Source organism: Lissotriton helveticus, chromosome 12 (assembly GCF_964261635.1).
Source record: "Lissotriton helveticus chromosome 12, aLisHel1.1, whole genome shotgun sequence".
NCBI lineage: Eukaryota > Metazoa > Chordata > Amphibia > Caudata > Salamandridae > Lissotriton > Lissotriton helveticus.
Genome location: NC_136073.1, coordinates 279560996 through 279587947, shown reverse-complemented (window position 1 = coordinate 279587947; position 26952 = coordinate 279560996). Strand labels below are relative to the sequence as shown.

At 42.9% G+C, this 26952-nt stretch overlaps 1 protein-coding gene across 1 annotated transcript in view; it reads right to left on the bottom strand.

The window, feature by feature from the left end:
• Positions 1-5161: 5161 nt before the first annotated feature.
• ZNF507 (zinc finger protein 507) overlaps positions 5162-26952 on the bottom strand; it is a 137091-nt gene continuing 115300 nt past the window's right edge. The window contains exons 6-7 of the mRNA XM_078668443.1: positions 8209-8343; positions 5162-8076 (exon numbers count right to left, since the gene is read on the bottom strand). Coding sequence (XP_078524569.1) covers positions 7713-8076; positions 8209-8343 — 499 coding nt within the window. The 3' untranslated portion in view covers positions 5162-7712. The remainder of the gene's footprint in view (positions 8077-8208; positions 8344-26952) is intronic.

The window sequence follows — 26952 nt, the reverse complement described above, 5'->3', positions numbered from 1 at the left end:
GGGTTTATGGGGGTATAACATTTTCTGTGAAGGATTAAAGCCTTCTGCTTAGGAACATGGGTTACCATAACAAAGGTTGCATCTACCTACATACAATATTAGGCAATGTTAAGGTTACAGGTATTAAGAGCCCAAAAATGCTCCAATGGTACCCAAATCAGAGGGTTAAGCACGCCTAATGTGTGCCTACAGGCCTCGGCATGTAGCAAGCACTGTTCAATTAAAAGGATCAGCCATTACCTCCCTGGTGACAGGGATATGAGAAAGCATGCATAAAAAGTCATGCAATTTCAGAAGGAAGAAGAGTGCACAGACTAGACCGGGGGAGAGCGGAAGGTGAGGTAGACGAGCTCCTCCTTTGTCGCCTTACCTTTGAAAAAGGTAATGGATTGTAAGGGAACAGGCTGGCCGAAGCCTAACAAAATGGATCTCTTTTCAGAGAGCCTGTTCTACGAAACACGAAAGAAAAATGAAGGAGCTACAATTTGAAACTAGGCTATTACGGCATCAGCATCTATAGTGCTCAGTTACAAAGAAACGCTAAGCTATGAAGACCTAGGTTTCTAAAACTCTGCAATAAATACGGCCATCACCATGGGGTGCAAAGAAGAACAAAGCAATCACAGCTGTGGTCTGTCCTGTTTGCTAATGAAAAACAGAAGATCATGTAATCCGTAGATATGGGCTGAGCAGACATGGATCTGTGGTGCATGTTTGCCTAGTGTTTATTAACTTTAGTGCAGTTTTCAGTAACATCGATCAGATAGCGGTGGTGGGCCGAGATGTAAATGTGGAGTCCAGGCTGGTGCTAAATGTGAAACTGGGGAGCAGTCCAAGAAGTGCTGGTCTGTAGTTGTATAGTACTAGAGAGAACTGTAACAGAAATTAAAATCAAGTCATTTCGCATTTTAAGTGCTAATCTCTCAACAGATTGCCACCAACTGTTGCAAATATTCAGCAACAAAAGGATGAGAATAAACTACTAATGGTGGAAAGGTAACATATGAGATTTTTCTAGACATTATGAAGATCTTCGTGAAATAACTATGTTAATATACAGCAACATGGAAACTGAGGTCCAAATTGAGTCACAATTTTAACAAAAGGGGTCCCTTTCACCACAAGTGGTAAAGTGAACAGGCAATTAGTGAAAATGCTGCAACGACTAACAATACAACAACATAGTACAGAATGCATAACGGGAGCATAATAAATAGGGCACTTCATCTTATTTTAAGAATGCTGGGCTGTTATTCTGAAACAATTAACACTTGGTACATAAACCTACCATCATAAAAGGCTATATTTCTCCATTTTAAATCATGAACGTAGGCCATTGACCAGATCTGGTATTATTAATAGGGCATTTAACTTGCTATTCAATCTCTTACATCATCCGTAAGAGAACAAGCAAGGTTGAATGGGCATCAGAGGGGCTCCTTCACAGGCACACTTGTCGAAGTGAGTCTCTGTCTGTCCGTGCTTCCTTTTCTCTCTCTCTCTCTCTCTCTCTCTCTCTCTCTCTCTCTCTCTCTCTCTCTCTCTCTCTCTCTCTCTCTCTCTCTCTCTCTCTCTCTCTCTCTCTCTCTCTCTCTCTCTCCCCCTCCTCCCCCCTCCCCCCCCCTCCCTCCCTCCCTCCTCCCCCTCCCCCCCCCTCCCTCCCTCCCTCCTCCCCCTCCCCCCTCCCCTTCCCCCCAAGGTTGTGGGCAAAATGTTTTTTTAATGACGTCCTGTCTAACACATTTTTCTTGCTGCCAAGCAGGTTGCTGCCCAGTGAGTAAAGAAGAACAATAGTTCTAATCTAAGGTGTTTCGGTTTGTGGCCTAGAGGATATCCACAACAGTTCACAATTACCTTTTTTATGTATTTTGCTCTCTTTTGCTATTTTGAAACCCTCTGCAGTCCCTGGAGGTGGAATTCTCTTCTTTTCTTTTCCCTTACCGTATCCTTTGTTAGTCTGCTCTGTCCTGGAACCCAAGTCTAAAATCCTGCCTATGTATCAATGCAAGCAACTTAATGAATCTGAGAGTCTCTGGTTGTGTAAAACAAAATACATTTGTACATTTTAAAACACTTCCAGGCACACTACAATGGATGTTTAGATAAATGCCAAACCGAGATACAGTTAGAAATGCCGTGATAAGGGGCATACTCTCAAGTGGAAGCACTGTATATTTTTTTACACTTTCAGCCAGTGTTAAGTCATCACCATATGCACACATGGCTGTAGGAACATGGCTACAGAAATCCTGTGGATTTAAAGCAATGTTAACTCAAAAGTTGCAACAACCTAAAGTGAGACCACTTGGCAGCACTGTCTGGACAAAACTTAAGAATGGATCTGATTTGTAATGTTAGTGATCTAATGTTTTTGACTCTTGCAGAACATGAATACATGCTTCTGGTGAACCATGCTTTCATTATACATACTGAGACTTCACTTATAGACTAGGTATCTGACCAAGCACTGGTCCGTCTCCTTGCTGACAAGTGTATTGCCTAAAAATAAAACAATTAATATAACCAGTCTGCAGTCATACCCAATTGTAATTCTTTCTCGTGTAAACGACGAAGCAAATCATTCATTGCAGGGAGGGTGCACACTACTAGTAACACACATCACATAAATGAAACAAATCTAGAAGAGTAACACAAGAGTTGGCTTCAAATTCCACTTGTAGGAAAGCAGCAGGCATTTTATGAAGTTAAAGTACGTGGGCCCGTTGTTCTGTTAGGCACAAAGCAGTCAGTAGTGCATTTCCATACCAAGTGGCAGCAAACTAACCTTGATTTTGCAATTCGAATCATGTACTGATACGAAAACAATCAAGTGCTATCCTCTGCACTTGGGGTAAGTAACAACTCTAGCAGGCTGTGGCACACTTCAACAAATCACATTATTGTCAAACAAATCAATTAACTAATCGATAAACATCAAACATTCATTAGAAGACAATGCTATGCAGCGACAGTATGAGGAAATCAACTGATGTTTTCATATTTTAATCAACTTTCTTTTTTTGATTTAGCGTTTGGTCATTTAATGAAAAAAATGATAGACATAAAACAAGCATCTATGCAAAACAAAATGCAGCAAAAAAACAAACACAATGTCAGCAAGAATGCTGGTGCAAAATAAAATGTATACATCTAACGTGGCTAATTAAGATAATGATTACCTTCTATGATTGCTAATTGTGTCAAAGGCGTTCCAACCCCAAGGCCCCAATTTTGAGTTTAGTGGATTTTGATGACCGAATACCAAAGTGTCTGAATTTTCGATTCTGGCTGGTATTGCTGCACAGAAAGCCGCAAATTACAAAAAATTCTCCCTGGAATGGGGAATAACCACATCGGTCCGGGGAAAGCAGATCCTTACCCTTGTAGGTTTCCTAGATTCCAGTGAGAAAACAGACATTTTCCACTTTTTCTGGGGAGACAGAAAATGGCTGCAGCCCTTGCAGCGGTAAAGGCCCATTGTCTCCAGGCCCAAAATTATCAGGTTCATATTTTGTGTAACCATAATTCTGGGTTCGAAGAGATTTGGCACTGCGGGTGCAACAATTTTCCCAGGAGTTACAACAAGAGGAAACATTCTGCCATTAGTAATGAGAGCCTGAGTTGTTAACTGAGTTATTATTAGGTCAAGAATGTTCTGGACAAACATGGTGCGAGCACTATGTACCTTTTCTCAAAATCAAAAGTAGAACGATGATAAAAATGTCGAAACCTATCAATAGATCTCCTCATATGTCTGTGCATGCCATTGTGTTCTAATTAATAAGCCTGATATGTATTTTGTTACAGGAACAATTACTTTTTTTTCTTTTAAACTTCTGTATTACCAGGTATTTTCTCTCTCTCTCTCTGCATGGCCCATCCAACTAGCAAATAAAAATGGACTTTGGTAAAAAGGTGTTTTCTGGTTAAAAAAAAAAAAAAACATGTATTTTTGTGCCTTAACAGCAAAACACCGTTGTAAATTGGGACCCTAGTATCGGTCATGTTAAGCTTCATATGTTTCAACCAATTGCTTGTAGCCCTAGTGGCCTATCCCACATCTACAGATGCTCAATGCCTTACATTCTCTTTTAAGTGGTGGCCACCAATGAGCAATCTTTGCAATAATCATTTGTGCAAATCTGGTCTGTAACAAGACTTGATAATTTTTTTCATGTTGTTCTGAGAGGCTGACAAAGTCAGGTTTATGAGGAACGTACTTTCAAATATGTGTATAACATCAAGGTAAGAACCAGATAATGCAAGGATTTCAAAACCTGAAAAAATATGTGATCACTAAAATTACAGCTCAGACACATGTTTAGATATTTAACAACACATGTCTTAAAATGTAGACACATCTCAGGCCCGATCCTTCCAAAATATTCGCCATCCTTAACGACGAAGGACACACGCAGACAGGCAGCACCAATCAAGCAGTGCACTAGTAGGTGTGCACTAATTTCTTTTCTTGAGGAGTCAAGATGGGGTCTTAAAATAAAATTCACATAAATACATTATAAATAAGTTTAAAAATAGAATATTCAAATATCACTAAAAAACATAACATACGGGTACTTTAACCCCAAAAGTAGAAAAAAAGCATTACAGCAAGAATACAAAACAAACTGAATACTTTTTAAAAGTGTATCGATCGATAATAAGACTGTTTTATAGCTCACCTTTTAAATTAGTTAGGAACATCTTGCAGAACATTTTAACATTAAAAAAGGAAGTCTCTGGAACCTGTTGTCTCTTTAGTCAAACAAGAGGTGCTCTTCTTCAGTTGGTACTTTAATATAAATGATGGGCTCTATGTACTGTGCATTGATATATGTTTCCAGACAGTCCTGCCTCTGGTGCATATCCTCTCTTCAGATCTCAGGCACATATGCTGACCACAACAAATTAAGCAAGCTAAAATCGCCTAAGCACATCAACTACTGGTGCCATAATTAAGACATTTTCCTTACTCTTACCCCTGACTTTCCCACTGGAAGCAAATGATCAAACGGAGATACAGAGATGCATGTCAGGCATCAAGTATGTACTCTGGGAAGGAAAACTGGATACTTTGCTGAAATTCTCTATAAGAATGAACAAAGACTAACACTATGTGAATAAATTGCAGTTCAGACAGAATAAGTATGAGTATTCTCTGGATAGAAAACTCCTTTAATTTCAGAACAGCAGCATGTATAAAAAGCTATTTAGGATGCAACCAAAGCCTTGATGCTTGATTGAAACATTCCCATTGTTAATTTAGGAAATTAAACAACAAGAAAGCAGAACCTTCTAATCCTTTGAGCGACTGAGACAGAACATGAACAGAAATGCTATGAAGGGCCTATACTTGTATGCTTGTGTGAAGTAGTAGGAATCTGTCCCCATAGCTAACTTGTACTACACCAAAATGATCCACTTATTTTGGTTTACATTTGAGAGAAAATATGGAAAGAACAGGGGTGAACACAGAGTCTATGTCTCCACGAAGGTTAATTTCAAGATAGGAAGGGGAATGGGTTAAGGCTCGTTGATCACGTGAGATCATGGCATATATATTAATATGGGCAAAAACACAAAAACCACCTCGAAATGAAGTTTCCAGAGAAGAGGAAAGACGAGCTTCTATAAATGGAGCCTAGGCTTTTCTGACAAATAATGGAAATCTAAAATAAAAAAATGGGAGCTCAAAGGGCAGGATTACAGAGAAAAAGATTTAGCACATGTAATTTAGGAGAATCTCCACCACTTAAAGGGAGGGGCACAGTTCACTGAACATATGAAGAGGAACATATTGTTCCCTGGCTCTTGTACTGAGTCCTGAAGGCAGTATGACTAGGATCACCCAAAAACAACAAATGGTTCCGAATCCAATACCCTGCTTCATGAGACACACCATTTAAAATTAGGGCAGTCTAGCATGTGTCCTTAGATATACATATATAGTTTATCAATCAAAGCAGACACGACCAAGTTGGTGTCATCAGAATGAAGAAACGTCTATAGTTTCTCCTCAACTTTGAAATAAAATTATGAAATAGTGGAAAGTGCAGAAAGGCTTGCAGGCGTTCCGGAGCAGCTGAACAGAGATATGGTCCAAGGAGCCATGATCTTCGCCCATATAAATGATGGAGACATTTAGAACTGTTCTCTGTAAGAAAGTTTGATTTTGGCAAATACCAAAGCTTTCAAAATCAATTTGGAAATAAAGAAGATGTGTTTATGTCTATATGCTTATCCTGTTTACATCTCTCTCTCTTCCACTCCACATAATGAACAGAGAAAAGTAGGATAGTCAGGCCCAATGCTCCTTCAAAGTTTAGATGCATGGAAGCAACACCACTCAATTACTGATCCACCATGTGTACAGCTTAATACATTATTTAATTGCTCAAATTAAAGGTACGGTCGATATTGTGTTATTATGAGAACACGAAGAATCAGCCAACACTTGGTCCACTCGGGTTGATTAATACTCGACCCTTTTCGAAGCAGTATCAAAACCAGTCAAAGGGCTAAGCTGCTTCTGGGTTGAGCAAATATTAATTTCCCACAAGAAATACACCTTGAAGACTTTTGCTGTGCTTTAAATTACGATAATAAAAGTGGAAATATCATGGCAACATTCACACATAAAATCCTTATCTTTCTGGATAGGCATTTGAACTGCACAGGAGTATGGTTCAATTTGTAGTACTTTGCTAGTTATTTGAGATTTTCTTTGGCAGAGTAGCTGCACTGTAGTTTCCTTAAAGATTAGTGACTGGTGTGTATTGGATGCTTAGAGAAGAAAAAAACACAAGGGAAGTAAGAAATCGCTTGTAAGGACGTATTTTAAAGTCATATTATACTGAAAGGTTGCGAGTGCCCTTTATACTTCTGCCTGTACAATACAATATCAAAACCAAAATTAAGCCGAAAACTAAAAACAAATATAAATTACTGCGCAAAATAAAATATGGTACATTTGCTACTAAAAAATAGAATAAAACTATTAACTGTAACAAACATTATTAACTGCTACTTAAAAAGCTGAACTTGCAGTAAAAATAACAATAAGAAACACAATTGCACACACCCTCTAACATGACTTTTACTTTACAAACTGCCAATGATACACTGCTTCAAACTGCTATGTTAACTCCTCACTTTCACTTGTTCTCAGTAATGCTCACTGGGACTCAGTGCGTGAATGATCTTGCTATTTATGGGGAAGTGCTCTCTCCAGCATGGGTTCAATCATCCGTTATGGCAATGGGCAAGTGCCAGTGCATCCAAGTAACCATCAATGGCGAGTGAACAAAGGGAGGACATGGAAGTCATCAAACTGGTTTCACCACCAATTTGTCAACTCACAAGGACATAAAAAAGCCCTGGATTAGATTGAAGTAGAAGAGGAAGGTCTAGGAGCCATCTTTATGGAGTTCCAATTTTAACCGTTGAGGTCTAATTGATAATTAGAGTCAGACGTGGCTCAGAGAAACACATTTTTTTCAAAATCACTAATCACTAGCAAACATTCTGTTGTCTGGCACGTAGGGAAAACTAAGCTAAGTCACACTTCCCTAAACCACTCAATATTTGGTTATGTGTGCTCCATTAGTGAACCAGAATCTTTTTCAAGGTCTCCACTAATTGTGTCCACGCTTTCCCACAAAGATTAGAACGTGCATCTCGAAGGACTGAAAATGTTTTGCCATCTGTACTTCCTAAATTGCACTTGAAGCAGCATTTTGATCCTTACTTAAAATAATGTTGATTATTTCCCCCTCGTGTTCTTTCATGTGATCCATAAGAAGTTCTTTACTTGTAGATTCAAATCCACATATACAGCAGCAGAACAGGAGGACACAGTATTCCATACCCGGCCGTGGCTGTGTTAAACTGTTTTCTGAACTGCACACTGCATTCCTTACAACGCCTCGTTTTTGGACTTCCTCTGAAATAACCATCTCATTTCTAGTCTGGCTTGCCAACTCGGATAGCGACATCAAGTTCTCCGAGGTTTGAAAGAAAGATTCTGACGTATCATCGGCTCCATCTTGCACACTACTTTGCGTTTCCTCTTGAACCCTTTAATATAAAAATATATACATAAGTATCAAACAAAAAGCAGGTTCAAAAGTTCTCAATTAAATACTAACATTTGAACAGATCACATTTCTAGGATTACAAGCCGAATGACCACATTAAAAGTTGACACACCTGCTGCTCTGGGATATAGCGTCATTGATGGCTTTGTTCACTTGTTCATAATTGTAATTTTGGTCACTTGCATGTTTCCACATATGAGATTTCAATGATGGAGGGTGACTACATACATATCCACAAAGGGAGCATCTAAAAAACAAAACAAGTTGATATCTGTCACTTTGGAGAAGGTTAGAACATGCCAGTGTTTGAGAGACAATTTAAGATAACAAGATCCCAACAATTCTTGCCCAATAACAGAATTTCAACAAAGGTCATGTTTATTTATTTGGCAGTCATAGCATTTCGAACTTAAATGCTGTACAAATTAACAAATCTTGGTATATAGTTCAGTAATCTGTATGGTATATTGAGCAACCCGTGAAACTGAGGTGTGGCCATTTACACAGCTGTATGAGACGATGACTAATGAGCTCAAATTGAGGTTAGCTGCTCAACCTTTATCCAGTACAAGCATTGGAAATGCAATAGGTCTCGCATTAGAAAAGTTGGAGTTATTGGTCTTGTAAATGACATTTTATTTATTTGTTGGTTTTTAAAATTGCTAAATTGATGGCTTTGTCATTTACAATGCCAATAGTTATAACTTTTGCGAATGTGACACCTATAGCATTTGGAATGCAACATGTTTTGTATTTACGTGACTTAGATGGCAGCTCTGGTCGTTAGGCCACATCTCTAGAGAGCAGGAGATTGCAGCAGGGGAGAGAAGCACAGCAATGCAATAGGTCTCGCATTAGGAAAGTTTGAGCTATTGGTATTGTAAAGGACACATTTTTTATTTATGTGCTTGTTTTGAAAATAGCGAAATTAATAGCTTTGTTATTTACAATGCCAATAGTTTTATCTTTCGCAAATGTGACACCTATTGTAATACAATATGTGTTGTGAGGGTGAGTGAGGGTGAGGGTGAGGGGTTGAGGGTGAGGGGTTGAGGGTGAGTGAGGGTGAGGGGTTGAGGGTGAGTGAGGGTGAGTGAGGATGAGGGGTTGAGGGTGAGGGGTTGAGGGTGAGGGGTTGAGGGTGAGGGTGGGTGAGGGGTTGAGGGTGAGTGAGGGTGAGGGGTTGAGGGTGAGGGTGAGGGGTTGAGGGTGAGTGAGGGTGAGGGTGAGTGAGGGTGAGGGGTTGAGGGTGAGTGAGGGTGATGGTGAGTGAGGGTGAGGGGTTGAGGGTGAGTGAGGGTGAGTGAGGGTGAGAGTGAGGGTGAGTGAGGGGTTGAGGGTGAGGGGTTGAGGGTGAGTGAGGGTGAGGGTGAGGGGTTGAGGGTGAGTGAGGGTGAGGGGTTGAGGGTGAGTGAGGGTGAGGGGTTGAGGGTGAGTGAGGGTGAGTGGGTGAGGGTGAGTGAGGGTGAGTGAGGGAGGGTGAGTGAGGGTGAGGGGTTGAGGGTGAGTGAGGGTGAGGGTGAGTGAGGGGTTGAGGGTGAGTGAGGGTGAGTGAGGGTGAGTGAGGGTGAGTGAGGGTGAGTGAGGGTGAGTGAGGGTGAGTGAGGGTGAGTGAGGGTGAGTGAGGGTGAGTGAGGGTGAGTGAGGGTGAGTGAGGGAGAGTGAGGGTGAGGATGAGGGGTTGAGGGTGAGTGGGGGTGAGTGAGGGTGAGTGAGGGTGAGGGGTTGAGGGTGAGTGAGGGTGGGTGAGGGGTTGAGGGTGAGTGAGGGTGAGTGAAGGTGAGGGTGAGCGAGGGTGAGTGAGGGTGGGTGAGGGGTTGAGGGTGAGTGAGGGTGGGTGAGGGTGAGGGGTTGAGGGTGAGTGAGGGTGGGTGAGTGAGGGTGAGTGAGGGTGGGTGAGGGTGAGTGAGGGTGAGTGAGGGTGAGTGAGGGTGAGGGGTTGAGGGTGAGTGAGGGTGAGTGAGTGAGGGTGAGGGTGAGTGAGGGTGAGTGAGGGAGGGTGAGTGAGGGTGAGGGGTTGAGGGTGAGTGAGGGTGAGGGTGAGTGAGGGGTTGAGGGTGAGTGAGGGTGAGTGAGGGTGAGTGAGGGTGAGTGAGGGTGAGTGAGGGTGAGTGAGGGTGAGTGAGGGTGAGTGAGGGTGAGTGAGGGTGAGTGAGGGTGAGGGTGAGGGTGGGTGAGGGGTTGAGGGTGAGTGAGGGGTTGAGGGTGAGGGGTTGAGGGTGAGTGAGGGTGAGGGGTTGAGGGTGAGTGAGGGTGAGGGGTTGAGGGTGAGTGAGGGTGAGGGTGAGTGAGGGTGAGGGGTTGAGGATGAGTGAGGGTGAGTGAGGGGTTGAGGGTGAGTGAGGGTGAGTGAGGGTGAGGGTGAGTGAGGGTGGGTGAGGGTGAGTGAGGGTGAGTGAGGGTGGGTGAGGGTGAGTGAGGGTGGGTGAGGGTGAGGGTGAGTGAGGGTGAGTGAGGGTGAGGGTGAGGGAGGGTGAGTGAGGGTGAGTGAGGGTGAGGGGTTGAGGGTGAGTGAGGGTGAGGGGTTGAGGGTGAGTGAGGGTGAGGGGTTGAGGGTGGGTGAGTGAGGGTGAGGGTGAATGAGGGTGAGTGAGGGTGAGGGTGAGGGGTTGAGGGTGAGTGAGGGTGAGGGTGAGTGAGGGTGAGTGAGGGTGAGGGGTTGAGGGTGAGTGAGGGTGAGGGTGAGTGAGGGTGAGGGGTTGAGGGTGAGTGAGGGTGAGGGTGAGGGTGAGTGTGAGTGAAGGTGAGGGTGAGGGTGAGTGAGGGTGAGTGTGAGGGGAGATGTATATGGGCATATAACGAGAAAGCGAAAGTGAAAGAACAGGTGATGTGGAGGACTCAGAGGTAATCAGAACGGAGCCGAACGCAGAGGAGATGGCTTCGAGCTCCAGTACAGGTAGAGAGAGGAATGACAAGGACACGAGGGCAGCTTGGGAAGGACTTCTGCTGATTACCTTCAAGTACCGTCTTCCACTGCCAAGTAAACTGCTCTCAGGACAGAAAGGGCAGAGGGGGAGCATGAAACAGAAGACAGGTATAGTGACTAAGCAAAGGGCAGGGCGACAAACAAGAATAATGATCATACGGATAGGGGTTCAAAGGCGGCAAGGATGAGGCTCATGAAATTACGCGTTGGCAATTTGGATAAATACAATAAATGATTACGTTAAACAGAGTAGGCTATAGCCAGAGAGAGGAGGCATGCAGGGAAAGAAGTTAAGGCAAGAGGGAATCCAGGCCAGACTCTCCTGCTCTGGATTCATAATAGAGTGTGAAGAGGGTTATTAGATGACGTGCAATATTAGGATGTAAAACTGTTAACAAAAAAAACCTTTAGAAATAAACATTTTTACGCAATAAAGTGCTATAGTAGTTTGATGCACTAAAATCACACTAACGCTGCTATGATTGGTTCCTGGCAGTGCTCTTTGCAACCAGACTGGAGATGCATATGAAGCGGTACTGATTCTCACAAGAATGAAAACTGGTCTAATGAACAGACTATATGTTTACAGACTCATCTATGAAACAGCAACTTTATTACCCACAAAAACATAACTAAAACAGACAATAGGTCCAGGTCATTGTTGAGATTGCACACAACAACTTAAGACACCGAAGGGGAGACACACGGCGGGCAGGGGCGGAGCGGGGAGAGCGGCATGAGGGTGTGAAGCAGCCGGGGCCTTTGAAGTGAAGCTAAGCTTCACTTCAAAGGTGTGGGAGGAGTGTGGCTTTGGGAACAGATGGCGATTTGGTGATGTGCACGCGCATTTTAGGTCAATGCGCTTGCGCATTGACCTAAAAGCGCACGGGCACAGCACCAAATCGCCGCAGTTAGTTAAACTTTGTTTAAAGCCCTATAGTCTCGCTTCTCTCAATGCGCATTGATAGGTCACGAGACCTAAAAAAGGAGGCTTGGTGGAGGGTACTATACGTGGCCTTATCAGATTAACAGGGAACCTAGAACAAGTAGCTGCAGACAAAGGATATATTTCACCCAAGAGCACTCCGTGCAATAAGGGAGAGGCACGTATGAGGATACGGGTCAGGTTTTCACAGTATCAATTGCAGCAGATTTCAAAGGTGGATGAAAAGAGAAGACAGTCTAGCTATGGCGATGAAGCTAGAAATGCAAGTGAAAGATATATCAGAGGAGAGAACAGAGCAGAAGGGTATTAGAAAACAGACTGTGTGTGAGCTTGCTGAATATGGGACATTCAGCTTCCAGGGTCTTAGCCAAGAGCACATACTGGCTTCTATGGATAAGGTGTCAGGAGATATCCAAGGCTGAATCTAGGGTGCTTGAAGGGTAAAGGATTTGAGTTAGAAATGTGCATCTAAGGTTGATCTCAATGTGTTCATGAGGCCACGCTACAATGAAAAGTGAAAAAAGTTGTCAGTATCAGGAAAAATTAGCATGCCAAATGACAATTTGGGAGCATTTTTCATGTTTAAACCACACCAAATCACTTCCCTTTGCCCCATTAAAAGCTTACATTCATTCCTTCTCATCCCGCTCCCACAACAACTCCTAGTTAGTTCATCTGTTACCTCTCACTTGCCCTCCTGTACTAACTAGGGGATTACGAGGGGGTGGATGGGAAGGAAGAAATCTAGGCCCGAGTGGAGCGAGGAGAAGCTGTTTGGTGCACTATAAGCATTATGAAAAATGTAGTCCCAACATGGATGATTTGAAAGGAAATAACTGTTTTTGGCTTTGAGAATGAACTTGTTTACAGTGGTGTGAAATGCAGAGAGCAGGGATAGTAGCTTTTGTGCTGGGTATTTTGTGTTTGGCTGAAGAAAGGTTCTTATAGCAACTAATTTCAATGCGTTTATGAGATTGAGATTGATGAAGCCAGTGAAGCAGACCGAAGAAGTCATTATGAACTAAAGGGAATGAGCTCCGATAGTGTCAGGGTGTATTTTTCATCTGGAAGTGGATGGAGGAGTTGTGTAGCAACTGAAGGGTCATGCCGATGATAAAATTAGTGCCCAATATGAGTTGAATGTGACAGAATGGGGGATGGTTGACTATTTATGAGAGTAGGGTCAGAAAAGAGCTGATACAAGACTAGGTTTGTGTGATCCTTCAGGTTTAGATTCACGTTTTCAAGGAAACTGAGAAGGGCAAAGTAGGTTAATCATCCAGTATGGTATCAAGGACTTCAAAGAAGCATTCTGTGTGCCCACATGAATGACAGATGTCAATGATACATCTGTGAACTAGGGTGCAGCCTGTGACTATTATCCATGGGAGTGGGATGCCATGGAAGATGAGGTCAGCATCTTATTCATAAACATGTTGGCTCTTACACAGTTGATGCTCTTCTACCTACCCAGGAAAGTTATAGTTTCTGCATGAAACTACAATTGGCACTAATGCATCTTTAACCTGCATTTTCTGACTACGCTTGTAAAGTGAACAATAGTACCTTTTAAAATGCTGAATCATCTGAAAAATACCCCAGTCGGCCTAATAGTAGTCCCTGATTCTAAAGTAAATCTGCATCATAGGTGTCTTGCAAACTAAAGATCATGGCAGGCTACCTGCTCTTGCCTGATGTTTAGACTCCTCAATCACTGCATCCTTGTAAACATGCCTGAAAAAGTTATAAAGAATGCATCATGGTTCCTCACTTCAAGTGGAGGGCCCTGGAAATATTAGTGATCAAGTCCCTGTTCACAATTCACTTAGTGCTGGAAGATTTAACACCTCCACAGTGAAATTATGACAGTGTTCCTCCTACCATCTCCTCTATCACAAGTTCTGTGCAACGTTTATACAAGTTCTTGCAGCAAACTTATTAAAAGTGCTTGTCTAAGATGTCAAACAAGGGATGAGATGCTACAGGTTTGTGCCAGTGTTGAGGTTCAATGCAGTAAGTTGAGAGGCATGTGGAAAGGAACTTGGGTATATCGGTGCATACTGTTCATGCTACTTGAGTACAGCAGGAAATATGAAGGAACGAAAATAATTAATGAAAAGATACTTGTACTGTGCACAGCTACCCCTCAGTGACCCGATGGAGAGTCTGACAATCATCGTTACTCTGCCAGCTTTTCAGAACACTTTAGAGTTTGCTAAAAATCCTGCTGGAAATCTGATTTGGGAGTGAACAGTTTGCGCAGAATATCGACATTAATTCACCACACAAAAGGAATATGCTACTTACCAGTATGCATCTGTTCTTGGCATAGAGGGCTGCAGAGTGGTACATTTATGAATAGATCACCATCTGGTGTTGGGCTCGGATGATTGCACTTTGTTTTTCTTCTGGAGAAGTCTTTTTCGTCATAGATGACTCCTCCTCTCGGTGTTAGTGCGCATGGGCATCGACTCCATCCTTAGATTGTTTTGCCATAGTAGGGTTAGATGGAGTAGTGTAGTATAGTACATAAAGATATGCCCATGTAAGTGTATCTAAATAAGATAATGTTGGGACAGACACAGGTTTCCGGGGTGGCAGGGAGGGCATGTACCACTCTGCAGCCCTCTATGCCAAGAACAGATGCATACTGGTAAGTAGCATATTCCGTTCGAGGCATATGGGCTGCAGATGGTACATTTATGAATAGATTGTAAAGCAGTTACCTCCCTAGCGGTGGTCACCAGTGTCTGTCGCAACTGTTTGAAATAGAGTTTTTAATACAGCCTGGCCCACTCTGGCTTGTTGTGCAGCCTGTACATCAACACAGTAGTGCTTTGTGAATGTATGTGGTGTAGACCAAGTTGCTGCTCTACATATGTCATCTAGGGGAATGTTCCCTAAGAATGCCATAGATGCTCCTAGTTTTCGTGTAGAATGAGCTCTAGGAGGAACAGTTAATGTTCTCTTTGCTTTAATGTAACATATTTGTATACATCTTACAATCCATCTAGCGATGCCTGCTTTAGAGATAGGATTGCCCTTATGTGCTGGGGAAAATGCTACAAATAGTTGTTTAGTTTTCCTGAAGTTTTGTGTTCTTTCTATGTAGTACAAAATGGCTCTTTTGACATCTAGTGTATGCAGAGCCCTTTCTGCCACAGTCTGTGGCTTTGGAAAGAAGACTGGTAATTCCACTGGCTGATTGATGTGGAATGCTGAAATTACTTTAGGCAAGAACTTTGGGTTTGTTCTAAGAACCACTTTATTCTGGTGTAACTGTAGGAATGGTTCTTGTATTGTCAATGCCTGTAATTCACTTACTCTCCTGAGTGAGGTAATGGCTATAAGGAAAGCCACCTTCCATGTAAGGAATTGCATTTCGCACCTATGCATAGGTTCGAAGGGTGGCCCCATTAGTCTGGTGAGTACTACGTTGAGGTTCCAGACTGGGGAAGGTGGTAATCGTGGTGGAATGACTCTTTTAAGGCCTTCCATGAATGCTTTTATCGCTGGTACTCTGAACAGTGATATGTGTTGCCTGTTTTGTAGGTACGCTGCTATAGCTGCTAGATGTACTCTGATAGATGTGTACGCTAGATTACATTGCTGTAAGTGTAATAAGTAGCAAATAATCTCTTTTGTTGACACGTCCAGAGGGTTGATATTGTTATTAGTACAGTGTATAGCAAACCTCTTCCACTTAGCTGCATAGCATGCTCTGGTGGTTGGACGTCTCGCTTGTTTAATTATCTCCATGCAATTTGGGGGTAGATCTAAGTACCCAAATTCTAGGATTTCAGGAGCCAGATCGCTAAGTTCAATTGAGTTGGGTCTGGGTGCATTATTTCTCCATGGTTCTGTGTAAGGTGCATGGGTAGAATTCATAGCTTTTGATGTGGCACTTGTGAGAGTTGCAGGAGCGTGGTGAACCACGGCTGTCTTGCCCACGTGGGTGCTACTAGTATCATGGTCATTGAATGTTGTTGCAGCTTCCTGACCACTAATGGGATTAGTGGGAGAGGGGGAAAAGCGTATGCAAATTTGTTGGACCAATTTATCCATAACGCATTGCCCTGCGACAGGTGATGTGGATACCTGGACGCGAAGCTTTGGCATTTTGCGTTCTGATGAGTGGCAAAGAGGTCTATCTCTGGTTGTCCCCATCTTTGGAAGAATGGCTGCAGTATTTGGTGGTGCAGTTCCCATTCGTGTATTTGTTCCGACTGTCTGCTTAAGATGTCTGCTATCTGGTTTTGGACTCCTGGTAGGTGTTCGGCTAACAGATAGACGTTTTGCGGAATGGCCCATCTCCAAATTTCCTGTGCTAGTCTGGATAGTTGGAGAGAGTGCGTCCCCCCCTGTTTTTGAATATAATACATTGCTGTCATGTTGTCTGTTCTGATCAGGACTGCTTTGTTGGTAACATGTATTTGGAAGGCTTTCAATGCTAGAAACACTGCTAGTAGTTCTAGATGATTGATGTGCAGTCTTCTTTCCTGCACACTCCACCTTCCTTGTACTGTGTATTTGTCCATATGTGCTCCCCATCCGGTGAGCGATGCGTCCGCTGTTATTGTCACCTGTGGAATTGGTTCTAGGAACGACCGCCCCTTGGCAATGTTTGTTATGTTCCACCACTTCAGAGAGCGGTGTGTGCGGTCGTCTACCAACACCAGATCTGTAATCTGTCCTTGAGCCTGATTCCACTGTGTCGCTAAGCATTCTTGTAGCGGACGCATTTGTAGTTTGGCATATGGTATTAGCAGTATGCAGGATGACATCATCCCTAATAGCTGCATGAACACTCTTGCTGGTAGTGAGTGTTGTGGCTGAAATCTTTGAATGACTGTAAGCATTGTTTGGATCCTGACTGGGTTGGGGTACACTTTGGCTTTTTCTGTGTCTATAGTAGCCCCCAGATATTGTTGAACCTTGTTTGGTTGTAGGTGTGACTTTGTGTAGTTCACCGTGAACCCTAGCTGGTATAGTAGCTGAATTGTCTTTTGTGTGTTTTGAAGACATTCCTCTTGTGACCTGGCCTTTATTAGCCAGTCGTCCAAGTATGGGAAGACATGAATTTGTTGTCTTCTTAGGTGAGCTGCCACCACTGCCAGGCATTTTGTGAACACCCTTGGTGCCGTTGTGACACCAAACGGAAGGACTTTGAACTGATAATGTTGTCCTTCTACCACAAACCTGAGGTATTTTCTGTGGGCTTTGTGAATCGGGATATGAAAATAAGCGTCTTTTAGATCCAGTGTAGAAAGAAAGTCCCCTTTCTTCAGTAAAGGCAGTACTTGTTGGAGCGTGACCATGTGGAAATGTTCCGAATTTATGTATGCGTTGAGAGGTCTTAGGTCCAGTATTGGCCTTAGAGACCCGTCCTTTTTGGGAATTAGGAAGTATAGGGAGTATACTCCTGTTCCTTGTTGGTGCTGTGGAACTTTCTCTATGGCATGCTTTTCTAGCAGGGATAGTACTTCTTGTTTTAACAGTGTCAGGTGATCTTGTTTCATTGGACGCTGTTTGGGGGGGATGTTTGGTGGGGTAGCTGTGAGTTCTAGGCAATAACCATGTTGGATAATTTGTCTCACCCACCTGTCTGATGTGATGTTTTCCCAGACAGGTAGGAACTGTGATAGGCGTCCCCCGACCGGTGTTATATGGTCTGGGGGGAGCTGTATGAAGTCACTGTTTTGGGGTTGGAGAGTTGCGGTTGTTGTTGTTTCCGCGACCTCTACCCTTGTTGTTGTTACCCCTGTATCCACCTCTAGAATTACCTCTGGGTGATGTAGGTGTAAAAGAGGTTTGCTGCTGGCTTGTACCCGTATTTTTGGATCCTCCTCTATAGGTGGATCTACGAAAGGAACCTCTTTGTGTCGGCTGTTGCAATGCTCCCATTGATTTAGCCGTTTCGGTATCCTTCTTCATCTTTTCTAGGGCCTCATCTGTCCCTGTGCCGAAAAGTGTTTTCCCATCAAAAGGTTGGTTCAGTAACGATGTTTGTACTTCTTGTTTGAACCCTGATACTCTGAGCCATGCATGTCTCCTTAACATGATGCTTGTGTTTGTAGACCTTGCTGCAGTGTCTGCCGCGTCTAGGGCGCACTTTATTGAAGTGTTAGTAATTAACTTCCCTTCTTGTATGAGTTGATCTGCCCTCTTTTGATGTTCTTTAGGGAGATGTGTGATGAGTTTTTCTAACTCATCATAATGCGCTCTGTCGTACCTTGCAAGTAGTGCTTGCGTATTAGCTATGCGCCAGCTGTTTGCCGCCTGAGATGCCACTCTCTTGCCAGAGGAGGAAACATCGATGCCATGCTACTTCAAAAAGAATCTTATTTAATTCTCAAATTTAATTGCGTGATGGACGGCCTGAACGAGATGTCCGAATTACAAAGATTGAACTATTGAGCCCCCTGTGACCCCCACCACTGTCGCAGAATACACATATTACGCATATGTGAACCATAGCGCTGCACTTCAAATCACAAATTGTCAGATACTTTTGGTGAAGCGCAAACCATGCGTCAAACTACAAATCCCACAATGCCGAGCGGCATATTTAAATAGGAGATCGTACTCCGCGGGTGTAGAAACTCGCCTGGAACACTGCCAAACGAGTGAGAGCCATGCGGTAGCCAAACGGAGTGAGAGTCATGCGGTAGACAGACCCCCGAGGACGGCCTCTGAAGTAATTGAGCAAGGTAAGGTTGGGCCCTGGAAATGAATCTAAGTGCCAGTCAAAGAAAGAACGTGACCAATTGGTAACGGATTTTTCCGTTGTGAATTTTCCCTAACAGAATATTGATTCATCCCTGAATAACCCGTCCGCACAATTGGAAATAGTGTGGCAGCTGAAATAACTGTAGCAGCACCTTGGTCCCCCGCCGCACCTCGTACAAGTAAGCATGCTATAACCCTAACGCACATAAAATTGGAGCAAGACACTGCACACGAACTGACATCTAATTTTTTAATTGTTCAGAACAACAATCACCGCGGAACACGCTGCAGTCTTTTAACCAAGATCGCACTGATGTAGTGAAGAACTAGATGAAAATAATACACAAGTAAGTGTCAGCGCCCCTTATTAACCGGAATTTATTAACAAGCAAACATCATTGCTGAAATACTCATAAGAATCGTTATTCTTCACCCTAATTTAGATAGTGGTGAAAATCCAAATTTACTCGATGCCCCGCTCTGAAAACAGCGTCCTGCATTAACGTCAAACAAGGTAAAACTTTCTAGAGGTTTAGCCTGTTTACCAATTTTCACAAAGTATAGGAAAAGGAGATACTAAATGTCCCTTAATTTTGCACCATAGGTACACAGCCCAGCCCTGATGAAGAACCCCATTGATTAAGAGAAGGGTTCGGAAACGCGTCGGCTATTTGGCTGTTGGAAAGAGACGCATAATAGCATAGGGCAATGTATTTAAGAACATATGTACCTGAACAAGCTTAGGTGTACATAACTCACAGATGTTGTTTATATTTGAAAGTCAAAGTACAACTGTTTGTGAATCCTTTCTATTTGTTTTTTCGTTTTAATTGCTTTGAAAATATTGTAATGTATGCAAAAAGCCTTGAAACTATATCCACAGCTTAAGGAAGGTTTCTTCCTATGAGGATTGAATGAAAATGTAAATATGTTTTGAAATGCTTAATATATGACAAATGCATACCTTCTTGAAATCATTGAAAGGAAGGCTGACACCAGCTGAATAAACAAGCTTTGGTGGTTCAAACCCGAGCCCTGGCACCTTATTTTCTTATCACTCTCTTGCCAGAGGCATCTATTAGTTTAGACTCTTTGTCAGGAGGTGGAGCTTCTCCTGTAGATAAAGAGTTTGCTCTCTTACGAGCGTTTGTGACCACTAATGAGTCTAGAGGAATTTGCCCTTTAATGTATATTGGGTCTTTTGGAGCTGCCCTATATTTTTTATCGATTCTTGGGTTCAATACCCTAGCCCTCACTGGGTCTTTGAATATCTCTGATGTATGACTGAGAAGGCCCTTAAGCATTGGTAGTGTTCCTGATGTTCTTTGTGCAGTAGGTAGTGTTTCTAATAAGAAGTCCTCTATTTGAGGTTCTGCATGTAGTTCTACGTTATGATATGTTGCTGCTCTATTAATGAGTTGTGCAAAACCAGTATTGTCATCAGGAGGTGAAGGTTTTGAGGGATACAATTCAGGGTCGTTATCATTATCTGACCCTACATTATACTCTTCCTATGGGTCTGCCTCCTCTGGGATTGTGTCTTCATCATCCCCAGGGTGTTCCCCCTCCCCTGTGTCGCTCTCTACATCTGTTGTAGGTGTAGATGGTCGTGTAGGAGGAATATTTGGCCTATTGTGAGGAAGAGGAGAAGATGGGGTGTGTCTAGGTTTGGGAGAAGAGGGAGGAGTTGTATTCGTCCCCATTGTTCTCTTCTTCGGATGAGTCTTGTCGCCCAAATGTTTTAACAAAGGGGGCGATTTAAACAAAAAACGCAAACAGAGGGAACAATTCTACATGTCCAAATTCAAGTCATACTACCATGGATTAAATGGACGGGAGGAGTGGGATAGAATGATTCGGTAATGACCCCACAGGACAGTATACTGTCTACCCTGGTATACTTTTACTGAAGTTTGTATAAAATGAAATATATACTATGTATTCTTGCACTCTGTTTGTACTATTGCAAATTAAGTGTATACTTTTCACCCAGGTACATTTTTACTTAAGTCTGTATAAAGTGAAATATATACTATGTACTTCTGTACTCCTTTTATACCAGTGCAAATTAAATGTATTGCTGAGTGAATATGAAATGTCCATTGTTTTAACATCACTGTGGTATTTGCTAAATCACACAAAAATGCAAGAAGTGGTATCCATTTGAGAAACGAGGCAAGCACTGGCATTGAACGTGTGGCTTTAATGTTCTGTCTAGAAAATAATGCATGGACAAAACGGGTAATTTCGTTCTTTTTCAAAAAAAACAAAGGAAAAATATACTCAAGCTAGGGCTAGGTAGAGTAAACAAGATCAGAGATGAGGCCCCAGATTACCCAAAATATAGAATTCAGCATGTGGCACAGTGAGTTTCGGCGTCCACAGCGGTCTCGAACCCGAGACCTTGTAGTTCAAAACAATTTCCATGAACTACTAAAATGGCGCTAACAGATGGGCGCTGACAACTATACACGCAAATTTATTGGCAAAACAATACTGTGGCGAGTATGTGGCACAGACATAAAGTAAATGCAAGGACATGATGCCCTTGCAAAATCAAACTAATTAAATAATGAGGGTCAGATTCGGGAATACGGGGGACTCGAACTCGTGGCTCGGTAGTCAAATAGGGATAATAAAACTACAAAAATGGTGCCGAATTTTGCCGCGAAATTAAGCAATTGACTTCAATTAACGAGACAATTGCTAACTAATGAAGGATGCGCATGGGTATTTAAGGCGGACACAATGTAACCAGCTCAATCGAAAGCAGCCAAAGCAGGAAGCGGTCGCAAGCAATTTTCTCTGTGCCGGCAATGAGAAGGTAAGCGTTCGGGGAATGCAAAAGCTGACGGGGGCTGCGCGACTTGAGCAGGAGGACGGTAATAGTCCATGCCCTAATGAAAGAGTAGGCGAATGGTGGGGAACTTTTACCGCCAGTTAGAATAATGAACACAAATGGGGCTCGATGTTCTGAAAGAACAGGCGAAGGGTGAGGGACCTGTTCACAGTAATAATAACGAAGGATAACGGGGCTTTATGTGAAAAGAGCGAGATATTGGGCGAAAAGTAAACAGTAGATGCCCACGTTAAGGCGGTAGAAACAAGTAAGAAATGTAATATATAGACGTAATATCAACACGTCTCTGTTCCCAACTTAAGATGATCTATTAACCTTTTAGGTAAAGAACAGACCAAAGTAAGATTATCGCTCCAAACAAAAAGTCAAGGCGCACTCTGGACCAATGCCAAACCCGTCAACTAAACAAGGTATGTATGGCATACCAACTGCCCCAGAAGCATAGAAGATAGGGTTATTAGAACATGGTGAAAATAATGGAGATGATGATACTTAAACACACCACTATGTCACTCCAAATATAGGTTGGCAGATACCACCGGAGAGGGTGCAAGAAAGAAAGAGCCAGAGTGTCAGCATTGAGTAATAATTTGCTAGGTGGGTATCAGTAAAATTACTCTTACAAGCCAAACCTACCTAAACAAGAAGGCAAAAATTTTTTAATCAATCAATGTGTTGTCTACAGGCGCAGTAACATTATTAAATGTATGTGGCAAAGTAACACCACCAAACGCTTGTGGGCCAGACTGGAACACAGTACCAGCTTTGACAGATACCCATATTTTAAAGGGATATATAAAATCTCTATAAGTAAGTAAATTATGAAATATGGATGCACGAGCCAATATCATTATCTCCAGCATGGTGCATAATTCCCTGCTTTTCTTTTGTAGAAAGTCAATAAGAGAATAAGATTTTGGTGCTACCGATGAGAAGCGTAACGCCAAATAGGAATAAAGAAGTCCAGAAAGATTAATACAAGGACTGAAATCCCTAAAATTTCAAGTAAGGGGACCCAACACATTAAAAAGTAACCACTGGTAAATTAGTCCACAACTAGAATAAAAACTCTCCTTAGGAAAATATATTGATTATATTTATTTTTTCCTTTTTTAGAAAGAAGCTATCACGTTGGTTTTAAATATTTCGTCTGTCCTGAGGAAGGTGCCACAAATGTAATCTACGCACCGAAACGCGTCGACAAATAGGACTTATTAATTATTAATGAATTGTATTGTTTTGATTTACTTAATGTGAATATACAAATATTGTTTGAACCAGGTGTGACTCTGAACTAGAAACCGTAACTTGGAATTGTTAGATAGCAGCTATAAGTGTAACAGAGCACCCTTTTTAAATGATTTAAAGTGTGATCTAAAGTTTGTGAATATACATGTTCTTCTTTTAAAAAAAAGTTTTTATAAAAAAACATTTTAAATAAAAAAACTTTGAGAGTAACCAAAAATGATATTCTAGTGTGGCGTACTAATGTTGAAAAACTGCTTAAACCTATAAGTAACACCGAATGAGTCATATGTGTAGGCCTGTTGGTCACTTATAGAAAGACTAATACACAGAAAGGATTTCTTTTTTGTTAAAACTGTTGATACCCAGTCCTTTCTGGTCCCTGGGAAACTCTCTACCTTTTGAGATTGTCGTCCAAATGTTCATTCTTCCTCTTTTTAGGTAGTTCTGTGACTACCTTGCCAGTCTTTGGGTCAATAAACAGAGTCTTTTGTTTAGGATCAGTCCCGTGTTCCTGTGTCGGTACCGCAATTTTCGGGTCCGAAAGTTTTTTTTTCTTTTGAATGTCCATTTGTATTTTCGGTACCGAGATTTTATTCGGATCCGATTTCTTCGGTATCGAAGATGTCCCCGGTGTCGAGGGTGTTTTCGACGCCGAAACGTGCTTCGGTGTCGACATGGACTGCTTCGACTTCGAGCTTTCCTTGACTTGGAGCTTCGGTGTCGATGTGGTCCGTTTATCGGAATCGGAACCACCATGATGGGAGACCGAGTGTTTCGGTTTCTGTTTCGTTGCCGGGCTCGAAGGCGGGGCGTTGGAAACTTTTTTCGGTTGTCTGACCGGGCTCGAGGGCGGGGTCGACTCCGTGCGGGGTCTGTTCTTTGGTAAAGGGACGTCGTCACTCACGGTTTGTTGGACGTCGATTTCCTCGACGTCGGACTCGTCCACTTCAGACCCCGCCTCGTCGGCCTCTTCTTCCTCCTCTTCTGGGTGCCGGTCCTCGAACAGCTCCGGGATTGCTTGTGACTGCATTCTCGATACCTCGTGTCTTCGGGCTCGACGGTTTCTAATCGTCGATTTTGAAGAGAACGCTGCACAGGCCTCACAGTCCCTGGATTCGTGTTCAGGGGACAAGCAGAGGTTGCACACCTCGTGTAGGTCCTTGTGTGGGAACTTAGCACCATACGTTGGACATTTTTTGAATGGAGTCCTTTCCATGGACCCCGGGCTGGACTACGTCGAGTTTCTCGTAGTCGTCGTCCTTCGAACCGCGTCGGTATGGAGGGAAGTCGCGTTCGATAACAATACCGTCGATTTGGAAAGGAAATACGCGCCGGTTATAACCTTCTTTGTTGAAGTCGGTCCGGAGCGCTTCGATCCTCATCCGAACCCGATGGCGGAAAAAAACAATCTAAGGATGGAGTCGATGCCCATGCGCACTAACACCGAGAGGAGGAGTCATCTATGACGAAAAAGACTTCTCCAGAAGAAAAACAAAGTGCAATCATCCGAGCCCAACACCAGATGGCGATCTATTCATAAATGTACCATCTGCAGCCCATATGCCTCGAACACACAGCTTTCAAAGTTTTTCACTCATCGGAATATGGGACAAGATGCAGTTTTACTGAGCTATCTCCCTTCCTGGGAGCAGAACTTGCAATAATGGAGTAAACCTGGTGACTATTGCACCCAGCAGCAACAGCATGTATTTTCTTGGTGTGATATTAACAGAATAGAAGACTCCATGAATTCTTAGGAGCCACTTTCTGCTGCCACACACAAGTCAATATGTGATGCTGGCTTCCATATGTAATGAGTTAAACAGTTAACGGTGGCTTGCTGAGCTCCTGCTTTTTTCTAAACTTATTGCATTTTCTATGTGCTGCACCCGGTCAATTCATTTGTGCATACTACACTACAGGAATCTTAATTTAGTCGGGCTATGACCAATGATCTGTATAGCATCACTACAATCTAAGCAGGAGAATGAGTGGAACTTAAAAAACAGTAACAGCTGGAGGGCTAAAGGAATTCTAAAAGGGATGGGCCATTTTTAATGAATTATTTACATTATTACATTTTTTTTAAGATGGGGAATTTAGGGATCTTCCACCAGTTAAAAAACACAAGAATTTCATCTAATTGCCCAAAATTAAAAAAACACTAAATGAATGAGAAAAAAATAGGATCACAGGATTATTCATTCTGAGATTAATCAGGTGTGGTTAAACAAACGTAGGTAACAAGCCAAAACCCTGTGTAACCTCTCCAGCACAGATCAGATGCCACTGTCTTGAATAATTTCAGTTCAGTGGGCATTCATAGAACACACTTCTACCTGTATAGAGTTTAGGGGACTTTCCATCCTCCAAATGTTCCCAAATTTACTTATTTTACACCATAAGGCAGAGATCATGCCTCTTGATCATCTGGATGTGAGGATTAGCCTCTCGGATTGTGCTCTCTGGTGGCAACGATATTCATCATGGGTTGAAAATATAGACTTGGTTAGACACCTAGTTGCTGAGGCCTGCAGCCGACAGCCAACTAGCTTATGTTAGGGATGCATAGGGGAGAATCTCAAACCTCCTCCTGGCAGGAAGGCATCTCGGTAACAAAATCTGGTTGAGTTAGGTCGCAGGGAAACCTCATGTCCAGGAGTAGTGACTAATAATTCCAAGGGCACCTGAAAGCAACCCTTCATGCATTAGGCACTACTTGCATTTCAAATATGGGACATGTGCCAGCCAGGGTGTGGTCCAACAGTACCCTTTACAAAAGAAACAAGCATTTGCAATGCAATAGGTCTCGCATTAGGAAACTTTGAGCTATTGGTCTGGTAAATGAAATTTTTATTATTTATGTGTTGGTTTTGAAAATAGCTAAATTAATAGCTTTGTCATTTACAATGCCAATAGGTATAACTTTCGCAAATGTGACACCTATAGCATTTGAAATGCAACATGTTTTGTATTTACGTGACTTAGATGTATTGATATTACAAATAACAATGGCTTTTAATATTTTAAAATAATTAATACTTAAATAAAAGTGATTAAATTTTTAATGGCAATAGCTTAAACTTTTGTAAATAACTTTTGTGAAGATTATGTTCAGTGTATTTTTTTGTGACGAAAATCCAAGAACAGAAGTGAAATATTAACATCTTTTTGTGACATTTGTAATAAAGCTTGAAACATTGAGAGAACATATTTGAACCAGTTGTTGTTGAATGGTTGCACAGATTGATGCTGTGATGTCGCGGAGTGATGCTGTGATGTCGCGGAGTGATGTTGTGGTGGCGACGACGAGTGATGCTGAGGCGTTCAGTGATGCTGTGGTAGCGCAGAGTGATGTTTTGGTGCCCCTGAGTGGTGCTGTGGTGGTGCTGAGTGATGCTGTGGTGGTGCTGAGTGATGCTGTGGTGGTGCTGAGTGATGCTGTGGTGGTGCTGAGTGATGCTGTGGTGGTGCTGAGTGATGCTGTGGTGGTGCTGAGTGATGCTGTGGTGGTGGTGAGTGATGCTGTGGTGGTGCTGTGGTGGTGCTGGGTGGTGCGGAGTGGTGCTGTGGTGGTGCTGAGTGATGCTGTGGTGGTGCTGAGTGATGCTGTGGTGGTGCTGAGTGATGCTGTGGTGGTGCTGAGTGATGCTGTGGTGGTGCTGAGTGATGCTGTGGTGGTGCTGAGTGATGCTGTGGTGGTGCTGTGGTGGTGCTGTGGTGGTGCTGTGGTGGTGCTGAGTGGTGCTGTGGTGGTGCTGAGTGGTGCTGTGGTGGTGCTGAGTGGTGCTGTGGTGGTGCTGAGTGGTGCTGTGGTGATGCTGAGTGGTGCTGTGGTGGTGCTGCTGAGTGATGCTGTGGTGGTGCTGCTGAGTGATAATGTGGTGGTGCTGCTGAGTGATAATGTGGTGGTGCTGCTGAGTGATAATGTGGTGGTGCTGAGTGAAAATGTGGTGGTGCTGAGTGAAAATGTGGTGGTGCCGAGTGAAAATGTGGTGGTGCCGAGTGAAAATGTGGTGGTGCCGAGTGAAAATGTGGTGGTGCCGAGTGAAAATGTGGGGGTGCTGAGTGGTGCTGTGGTGGTGGCGAGTGGTGCTGAGTGATAATGTGGTGGTGCTGAGTGATAATGTGGTGGTGCTGAGTGATA